The following is an 11,123-nucleotide window of genomic DNA, read 5'->3' as shown; positions in this document are numbered from 1 at the left end:
ACCCACACCCACACACACACCACACACCCACACACACACACACACACACAAACACACACACACACACACACACACCCACACACACACACACACACACACCCCCACACACACACACACACACACACACACACACACACACACACACACACACACACACACACACACACACACACACACACACACACACCCACACACACACCACACACACACACACACACACACACACACACACACACACACACACACACACACACACACACACACACACACACACACACACACACACACACACACACACACACACACACACACACACACACACACACACACACACACACACACACACACACACGCTCGTGCTGACGTCATATCACTCCGACAGACTAGAACCAATCAAAACGCGAAACTGTTAAGCAGTTCCTTCCCAAAAACCGCGCCAGTGTCATACCTGAGCGTCTTTTCAAAGAGCTGAAGAACAGCAACAAAGCACAGAGAGAGAAAATAAAAACAAACAAACCCGACTGATCCCTACAGAGTTGTTTTTTTTATTTATTTATTTAATATTTATTGTGCACCCGCTGACAAGGCGTGGACGATAATAATAATAAAAAAGTAAGTGCCGTTTTGTTTTTAAATGTATGTTTCGTTGTTTGAGACGCAGTGGTGTGGCACAGCCAGAATGAACAAGCCATGGCGGGCCTCCTCAACATGGCCAATTCAATTTCCATTCCAACTCAGACCTGTGACAAAAAAAAATGTAACGGGACAAAAATCCTCTGCCTGCTTGCTGCTATATTAATGTTAGCCACGGGTTCTTCTGCACGGTCAGTGCTTTTTGTGCTGCGCAAGTATGTGATGTTCTCGCCGTGGGTAGCTTGTAATTTCAGTGTGTTGTTGATATTAATTGGCTTTTCCAAATGGATAGAAATTTTGTAATAACACAGGGATGTGACAAAAACAATGCTGAAGCAACCTAGACTTAAGGTAAAAAAAAAAAAAGCAACTGAAGTATTTTTCTAAAATTTGTTATTTTGAACAGTTTAAGGTGTGTCAGAATGAACCATTCGCACATTTCCTCTAAGTGCAATTATGGACATGCAAAACAAAATAATAATAATAATAATAATAATAATAATAATAATAATAATAATAATAATAACGTGCAGTTAAGAACTGGTGCGAGTGTCCTCCAGCTGCAGTAGTACAATTAGTGGAAGAACCGCACATTTTAAAAATGATGCTATTTTATGCTAAACTGAAAACTGTTACACTAAAGGGAAAGCACTTGTGAAGCTGAATCAAATTTAAATGCAGAGTTCCTGAAATGCAGTACGATATATTTGTACACAACATTGAGCCTATTGTAATGCTTGGGAATTGGACAGTGCAATGTCTTTTCCAGAACTCATGAAGGTCTGTAAAGAACACGACCTGGGACTTCTGTATCCTGATGTGATCGACACTCCTGAGTACACACGTTGATTTTGATCAATACATAAACTACGCATTTCTAAACAAATGTAAATGAACTATGCATTTTCTACATAGGGGCTGGTCATTTTACAGTATTGGAGCATAATTACAAGAGTAGCCAATCACCTTCAGACATAATACGGTTAGAAAAAATAAATCAAGAATAATGAAGATTGCAAACTGCGGTGAGAGATTTTCTTCTATGGTCAAATATATATTTGCTGAGTGCGGCCGACTTCGAGACAGACAGTGTTGAGCATGACACGGTTCAGGTTCTATTAATAATGTACACAATGTTTTTTTATTCTCAATTTATGTTTTTCAGTTTTACACTAAAATAATTACATTAGCTAATATTAGATTAAATCTCAGATCTTTCAACACTTGTTTAAAATGACACATTAGTTCCAGTGGGCTTACCACTGGATTAAAGAGATTTCTAAGGCTCCGATACTGCTGGTTGATGCTCGTCTCGGAGACTTTACTCAATGGATGGGAATGGCAGATGTAAGGTGACTTTAATTGGGTTATTTATTACACTTATATATAAAAAATCGGTGTTTTGGAGAAATGTATTAATTTGCATCAAGATCAGCTGCACTGCATTTTAGTGCTGTTTTAGGACTTTGAGTTGCCACAGTGCGCACACATCAATGCCATATCCAGACACTAGAGATGGTGAGTCGGGCCTTGAAAACAGTGTACTTTCTCTCTCTCTCTCGCTTACTGGAGTACATGTGTCTTCCACCGGGCTAGGCTTTGCCGTATCCTCACTGTAGAGTAGATCTTGCCGACCACACGGGCCCGCCACCTCGGTAAACCGTATACTCTTGCTTTTCTTCTGCGAGTACCTGTGTCCTCCTCGGGGCTAGGCCTTGCCGTACCCCTGTTTTTGAGTGACCTTCCCAGTGCATTCTCCGCCATGGGGCTAGGGCTTGCCTTATGCCCGTTGTTGAGTAAACCCTGTCGGCGTCACAGACCCGCCACCTTTGGTGAGTCGGGCCTTATAAACAATCGGTGTGCAATTTTTCCATGTTAATGTCTGCTTAAACTTGCCCACCGCAGCTTCAGCCCTGCGTCCCCCCTTCCAGAACACACTACTCACTGACCAGGGGTGTGTGTTGTCCACGTGGTTAGGGTAGGCACATTGCGTAGCGGGCACCCGGTGCTCCGGTACCGCGATGCATGCATGGCCTGTGAGATTATTATCTTGGGGCACGGGGGCTTCAAATAAGCGACACGAGGTAACAAGCGCCTCGGTGGTAGTGCACAACAGCGCTGCACGATACATGTTGCCCTCAGTACTCGATATGCGCGGTACTCTGTACACACAGTGCACGTGTGCACATGTGCGGATACCTCTACCACTCTAGTTCACGTAGTGTATGGTACCTAGTGCACACTGCGTTTGGGACACACAGTGCAAGTAGTGCACGTTGCACTAGTTACGTATGCACTGCAGGTCCCCTGGACGCCAGCGGCGGAACCTCGGCGGTCCGTTTCCGGAACCATCGCAGGCTCCTGGCCTCCAGAGGTTCCTAGCCTTCCCAGACTTTTTGGAAGAGGTACGCTCCTCCTGGGGCCACCCGGCCTCAGGACCCAGTGTGATGAAACAGGCCACATCGCTCGCATCCTTGGAGGACGCAGATAAGCTTGGCCTGGCTGGTTTTCCCCCGGTAGACTCCACCATCGCAGCCCTGGTTAGGGCCCCGCCGGGGGGGTGGTCTTACTAAAGACCCCATGTGCCTGAACCCTCAATGCAGGGTGATGGAGACACATTTATGCAGCAGAAGCGCAAGCAACTCGCTTGGCTAATACAGCAAGTGTGCTGACTGCGTATTTGGATGGTGTACTGCGCGAGGCCTGGCACCCCGTGCCTGTGGCTACAGAGCTGTGCCTCCTGTCCAGCACACTGCTGCAAATCTTCGGTCTCCAAGGGCAAGCCCTTGGCCGGAGCCTGAATAGCTTGGTAGTGGCTCATAGGCAGCTATGGTGGTCGCAAGCCAGGGTCCCTGATGCGGATAAGGCTGCGCTTCTTGATGTGCCCATATCCCCAGGTCATACATTTGGGCCAGCTGTAGAAGAGATATTGCAAAGATCCCACCGGGAACGTGGGGCGTCCCATCAGGTGGCCGCATTGCTCCCTCCCTGTGCCTCTGAATGGGGTAGGTCGAGCTGTTGGTGGGCTTCCTAGACTTCCTAGCTCCGCTGGGTGACTAAGGCATCGCCTTCAGAGCACATCAGCAGGTAACCGAGCCTGACCAGCAGGCAAAGGGAACGCAGGTTGTGCTCAGTCCACAAACCAGCGTCATAGGAGACGTTTTCAGGGCCAGCGCCCTATATAATCGATCCAAACTGCCCAGCCCCAACCTCGGCAGCCTAGGCAGGGCCCCTGAAGGTTGGCAGCCTCAGACCCCCTTTTTGGCACAACAGCTGCTGTACTGGCGCGCTTGTACCTCAGACTCCTGGGTGCTCGCCACCATGCAAAACAGTAATGCGCTTCAGTTTTGCTTGGGACCTCCTCCGTTTCAAGGCGTCACAAACACTTTTGTGACAGACCCTCTACAAGCGAGCCATTCGTCTTGTAGACCCCATCTTCCGCAGAGAAGGGTACTACTTGAGGTATTTTCTGGTACCCAAGAAAGACGGTGGCTTTCACCCCATCTTAGACCTGATGCTCCTAAACGGGTTCTTTAAAGAAAGGAGGTTCAGAATGCTGACGCGCCATCACGACCTCCAGTTCGTCCGGCTGGGTGAGTGGTTGACCACCGTGGACTTAAGTGACGCATACTATCATGTTACTATTCGTCCAGAGCACAGAAAGTACCTGGGCTTTTCCTTTCAGGGAAGCTCGTACGAGTTTGCTGTGCTGCCATTCGGCCTCTCCCTAGCTCTGCGTACGTTCTCAAAGTGTGTAGACGCTATCCTAGCTCCCTTACAGCTGCAGGGGTTCAGAGTAATAAACTATCTTGACGAATGGTTGATCGGTTCCCAGTTGCAAGAGGGAGCACTGGCCAACACGGCGATTGTGACGGAGCATCTGGCCAGGCTGGGTCTCACCATAAACGATGCAAAGAGTCGGCTTACACCAGTGCAGTGCACTGCACCACGTACCTGGGACTCTGGCTGGACTCCACTATGATGCACGCATGCCTGTCGGACTTCGGTTTTTGTCACTTTGTAGATTGCCCGCGATGTATTAAAGTCATTTTCACTCCTGAAACTTAGTTTCATCCCTGCTGCGGTAATTTAGTTGTGACTGTTTCAAACTACTTTCATATGCAAATATTCGAAACTCATCATAACATAAGTTTCGCACTTACCCTTGATGTATTATAATTTTTTCCTGATTTATGACTTTGGGTTGTGCCTGTTATTTTACGTAAGGTTCTCACTGGCGTAGAGTCAACTAGTTGTTCATATGTGAAACTTCCTGAAACGTTAATGGGCTTTTAGTATCTTTTAAAATAATGCACCTTAAAATATAAAATAAACCACAAAACCACCCAAAAAAGTATTTATTAATAGTCTATAACAATAAATAACGATGGCAAATATGTTTTGTTTTCACATTAATATTGTAGGAAAACAAAGAACCAAGTCAACGCAGAGTTTTTTAATTGAACACAAATGGCAATCTTTTCTTCTCGTAATGTAGCGCATAGACAACTGAAACCAGTGCTTAATATGTAAAGAAAGAGGTGCTGGGGCACAAGCAATGACAATAATACTGTCCTTAAGATGGATGCATCAAGATTTCAGGTTGTAACAGAACAAACTGAAAACATCCAAGGGAGTGAATACTTACTATAGGCACTGTACATATGCACGTAACCCGTAGGACAGGGGGGACAATGCCACCTGCTTTTTTGTTATGGTTTGGCATTTAAACGGTTTAAAAATTAAATAAGTGGAAAGTCATTCAGGTGACTCCAGAAGGCCGACAAAAAAAAAATAATAATAATTTACCCATGGTCCGTACTGTAGTAATATCTAGCAATATCTAACACTACCAGCACCGTGAAGGCAACAGAACCCATCGTTTGTTGAGATTGCAAAAAAAAAAAAAAAGATTTCTATTTAGGCTAGATATACTGAGCATCAAAAGAAACGTATCACTATTATAACAAATTTATTTTAGAAAAAAAGGTATATAAATGATGGACATTGACAAAATGTTTTTTTGTGATTTCAGCTGTTGAATTGCAAGCTTGAGTAAAAGCACAAGAAAATCACATAAAAACACCAATATGCCAAGGCTGTCAAGAAAGCAGCGCCTTCGTGTAATCAGCATGTTGGAGCCTGGACTAGGGCAGCGTACTATGGCTTGCCGTCTTGGGTGCTCACAGCCAGCAATTTCAAACCTAGCGAGATGGTATAACCAGACACACTCTGTCAATGACAGGCCACGAACTGGGAGACATGTGGCTCCTAGGGCTTGGACACCACTGAACAGGCAGATGCTTATCCAGGCACTACAAGAGGAATGGGTCAGGCTTCCACAAGACAACATTCGAAACCTGGTGCAAAGCATGCGTTGCAGATGTACTGCTTGTATTGCTTCCAACAGTGGCCACACCCGCTACTAGCCTGTGACTTTCACAGTATCACCTGTCCCCCATAACTTTAGACAGTAAAATGCCAATTGTTAATCAGCACAAGAAAAAGTCACTGCACCTGCTCTAAAACAGAGTTTGTCATTTGTTGATCACATTTAGTGAATTGTATCCAAATATAAGTGATATGTTTCTTTTGATGCTCAAATATAAGTGATAAGTTTCTTTTGATGCTCGGTATAGTTGTTAGCTTGGTTTGTTTTTATTCTCTATTACATTATATTCATTAAAAAAGGCAAGAGAGAACCAGACCGTTGTTACTGTTTTTATATATTGTTTGAATAGGGGAAGTTAGCAGGGTAATGTTCCTGCGCTGGGGTAGGGGTACAGGCAGGCATGAACACGTTTAAGTTCAACACCAGCCCTAAATAGAATGTTGCTCCTCTTAAGCAGCAGTATAATCAGAAGCAGTGGTATTTAAACATGACATAAGCCAGTTTGCACTTTAGTAGTGCTCATTAATTAAGCTAAAAGGGAAGTGAAAAGGTTACTGTTTTTTTTTCCCAATAACCCTGTTATCTTTCCCCAGTCAAATTGTAGAGTGCTTAAATAATCACGGTAATGTACCATAATAAAAAACAGTAATGAAAAAGAAAACGTGGAACATAAAGAGCAACCAGAGATAGTCAACGAAAGGCAACACATTATTCATATTCTTTGTCATATTATATGTTTAAGGTAAGGCAAGTTTATTTTTCTGTTAAGTGCTCCTGGCTATGATGTTCTGCTGCATGGCTGTACAGAATTCCTGGGGAGAACCTTGTTACCTCGTTCTTGATCAATCATTGTATTTGAAAAAAAATGAAAGCGTGTAACACCAACAAAATTTCCCAACATGTCTGATATACAGTCAGTGGGGTGTTGACTTTCAATCCACGACCACTTTAGCGCTTCGTAATGGCATAGCCTTTCACACAGGAGTGGAGACGGTTCATTGCCATCCCTGAACACACATGGTGCATCAGTGCAGGTTCAGCTGGGACGTGCACATTTCAAGTGCTGTTCATTTGCAGTGCTTTTTCTAAAGGCTCTGTGGTAGGGATGGCTGTGTGGTGACATCAGACCAGAATCCAGGAACAAACACAAAGGCAAGGTAACTGTGGTGCAAAGGTGCAGTAGCGTTGTGTTTATTTCAAACACAAAAATGAATACAAGGTTTTATAACAAAAACACTTAACTGAAATAAAACAGTTAAACAAAACGAAGTCACGAACACTAAAAGAAATAAAACAGACCCTAGGTCAGACTGGGCAGTTTCCTTTACTGTTCCTAGACTTTTATTTTTACCTTCGTTTTAGTTTCTTTCAGTTTCCTCTTTCTTGCTCTCTTGTTCTCTCTGAACACCCACCCAGAGCACAGAAAACTGCAGGCCTTTATACAGGTGACCATCTCCTGATTAGCAACAATGGTCACCATCTGCACAAGGTTTTTAAGCAGTAACAAAACATTGTACAGAATAGTACAAAACAAAATACATACGAAACACGGCTTAATGAAAGGGAGAAGTGAGTTGAGTGCACCTTGATTAAGTAGCCACTGACCTCAGCCCCACCCTCCTTTCTTCTCTTTGTGGGTTCAATCACCCTGGGCAACCCCCTGTGGAGAGTCTCACATACATGTAAAGAAAACTGGTTCTGGCTCACACTGTGTATGGCCCTTTGTTCCTTTATGTTTAATCTAAGTTATCTCTTGAGCGCATTGGTTCCTCCAACAATGTGCGATTGTTTTTATTCCAGCAGTCAGATGGTCATCATCAGTGCAATGAAATGCAATCTCGCATTTACCAGTTACTATACCTCCTCTGATAATCTCCTTTTAAAACTAACAGAGTGTACAAACCTGCAAACCTACACGTGTATCTTATATTGCATTCAAACTTCTTTCCATGTTGTCCAACAGTACTGTAATTGAAATTTGATTTCAGTGCGCTGAAATTATTATTTTTTTCCCACAGAGGCTTATTTGTTTTTTTCCCTACTTACGTGTGTGTGCGTATCTCTCGAAGAGTGGAGAGGTGTCACACGAGTGATGATGATGATTTGTGTTGACGGGTAAAACGTTTAGTGATCAGTCACTGTGATAGGCAGCAGTTTTTCCTAGCAGAAACACTGTATATAGAAATATGGAAATATATTTATTAAACTTTTTCAACAGATAAAATCATATGATATTATTAATTTATCACAAGAAATTCTGAGTTCCTTAAATAAAGCCACTCATGCTATTAAGGCCAAATTGCATTTGTCTCTTGAATGCCATTCATAACACTTAAAATAAATCAATGATTTTCTTTTTTTGCCAGCTACTAAACAGAATCTTATATGCTGCCATGGACAGTGTGAAGATGGAATCTGTCCAGATTAAAGAGGAGTTCCCTGAACTTGAACCTGTCCCCATTAGAGTGGAGTTCTCTGGGCTGGCTGCCCTCCCCATTAAACAGGAGCTCTGTGGCAGCAGTCAACCAGAGGTCTCTGACATTAAAGCTGAGCACAATGAATTAGAGATCCCCCAGACACAAGAACCCCACCCAGTTAAACAAGAAGAGGTGCTGGAAACTGTCCTAATTAAACAGGAGACCCCTGAAGTAGAATTTGAACACATAGAACCAGTGAAGGAAGAATCTGAGGACTTCAAACCAAACATCCCTGAGCTGGAGCCTATATGCCTGCGGGAGTGTAGTGTGGTGCTGGAGAGAATCTGCGTGAGAGAGCAAAGCGCTGGAGAGGAAGGCTGTCCCAACAGCACACAAGGAGGTGTAAAGGAAGACGGATGCTCACATTCAGAATGCAGTCTAGCAGGTGAGTGACTCCCAGTAGCTGTAACATTGTCATTCTAGATTGCAGGAAATCCAGTGTGGTTGAGAGGGAGGGAGCATATTGGTTAGATTACTTTAAAACCTGTCCAATCCAGCATCGCTTGGGACTGGAAAGTGGTGCCGGATTAGAGTTATTGTGAAACATTGAATACTGACCTAAAGGTAAAATGACTAGACTATTTGAACACTCAAAAATATTTTTTTTAGTTTTTGTTTGCACGTTTGGTAAAAATGAAACGGTTTGTGCAATTATTGTGCACAGTTTGTGTAGGTTGTAGAGGCATATTTGCTTTGTATTTGTAGTGTATAGGCTGTGCAACTACTGTTAAAATATAAACCATTAAAAATATTCGCCTGGCTTCACTCGGCACCACACATTTTCAGTCTTGGCTACTTTGCTGTTCTACCACCTCTGTTTAGAGCTTTTTATTTAGCGTCATGTAATCAAAGAAAATACAGCATTACAGTGGCTCTCAAAAGTATTCACCACCCTTGGACTTTTCCACATTTTATTGAGTTACAACATGGAATCAAAATTGATTTAATTAGGAGTATTTTTCCATTGATCAACACAAAAAAGTCCATAATGTCAAAGTGAAAAATAAAATCTACAAATTGTTCTAAATTAATTACAAAAACAAAACAGAAAATAATTGATTGCATAAGTATTCACCCCCTTGAGTCAATATTTGGTAGAGGCACCTTTGGCAGCAGTTACAGCCATGAGTCTATTTGAATAAGTCTCTACCAGCTTTGCACATCTGGACACTGCAATTTTTGCCCATTCTTCTTTGCAAAATTGCTCAAGCTCCATCAAGTTGGATGGGGACCTTTGGTGAACAGCAATTTTCAACTCTTTCCACATATTCTCAATTGGATTGAGGTCTGGGCTTTGACTGGGCCACTCCAGGACACTGACCTTTTTGTTTTTAAGCCACTCCAGTGTGGCTTTGGCTGTATGTTTGGGGTCATTGTCCTGCTGGAAGATTAATCTTCTCCCAAGTCCCAGATTGCCCTCTATCTTCACAAGCTTTCCAGGCCCTGACACAGAGAAGCATCCCCATAGCATGATGCTGCCACCACCATGCTTCACGGTAGGGATGGTGTTCTCAGGATGATGTGCAGTGTTAGGCTTGCGCCAAACATAGCGCTTAGCGTTGAGGCCAAAAAGCTCTATTTTGGTCTCATCAGACCATAGAATCTTCTTCCACTTGGTCTCAGAGTCTCCCACATGCCTTCTGGCAAACTCTAGCCGAGATTTGATGTGAGTTTTTTTTCAACAATGGCTTTCTTTTTGCCACTCTCCCATAAAGGCCAGTTTTGTGAAGCACCTGGGCTATTGTTGCCATATGCACAGTGTCTCCCAGCTCAGCCATGGAAGACTGTAACTCCTTTAGAGTTGCCATAGGCCTCTTGGTGGCCTCCCTGACTAGTGCCCTTCTTGCCCGGATACTCAGTTTTTGAGGACAGCCTGTTCTAGATGGATTCACAGTTGCCATATTCTCTCCATTTCTTAATAATGGACTTTACTGTGCTCCGAGGGATATTCAGTGCCTTGGAAATGTTCTTATATCCTACCCCTGATTGCTGTTTTTGAAGGACCTTATTCCGGATTTGCTTTGAATATTCCTTTGTCTTCATGATGTAGTTTTTGTTAGGAAATGTACTAACCAACTGTGTGACCTCCCAGAGACAGGTGTATTTCACCTGAAATCATGTGAAACACCTTAATTGCACACAGGTGGACTCCATTCAACTAGTTATGTGACTTTTAAAGACAACTGGTTGCACCAGAGCTTATTTAGGTGTGTCATAGCAAAGGGGGTGAATACTTATGCAATCAATTATTTTCTGTTTTGTTTTTGTAATTAATTTAGAACAATTTGTAGATTTTATTTTTCACTTTGACATTATGGACTTTTTTGTGTTGATCAGTGGCAAAAACTCTTAATTAAATCAATTTTGATTCCATGTTGTAACACAATAAAATGTGGAAAAGTCTAAGGGGGGGGGGGTGAATACTTTTGAGAGCCACTGTATATTGCAAAAGTCTACCCTAATTTCGTGTTCGATTTCAAAATGTCACATTATGTAGTGTTGTGTTTTTTAGGTTTTTTTTTTCTCAATCCTAAAATTCTAGGTGATGCAGAACTTTTGGCTACTGGTGTAGATTGCTGGTGCATTTACAGTCTGTTTAATTGTATAAAATAAACTGCTTG

General features: G+C 43.0%; 1 protein-coding gene across 1 annotated transcript in view; it reads left to right on the top strand.

Annotated features, from left to right (window-relative positions):
* Window positions 1-462: 462 nt before the first annotated feature.
* LOC121298971 (zinc finger protein 271-like) overlaps window positions 463-11,123 on the top strand; it is a 157,074-nt gene continuing 146,413 nt past the window's right edge. The window contains exons 1-2 of the mRNA XM_041226377.1: window positions 463-612; window positions 8,392-8,887. Coding sequence (XP_041082311.1) covers window positions 8,419-8,887 — 469 coding nt within the window. The 5' untranslated portion in view covers window positions 463-612; window positions 8,392-8,418. The remainder of the gene's footprint in view (window positions 613-8,391; window positions 8,888-11,123) is intronic.

Source organism: Polyodon spathula, chromosome 24, assembly GCF_017654505.1.
Source record: "Polyodon spathula isolate WHYD16114869_AA chromosome 24, ASM1765450v1, whole genome shotgun sequence".
Taxonomy (NCBI): Eukaryota; Metazoa; Chordata; class Actinopteri; order Acipenseriformes; family Polyodontidae; genus Polyodon; species Polyodon spathula.
Note: the sequence above shows the minus strand (reverse complement) of the source record. Positions and strands in the feature narration are given on the sequence as shown.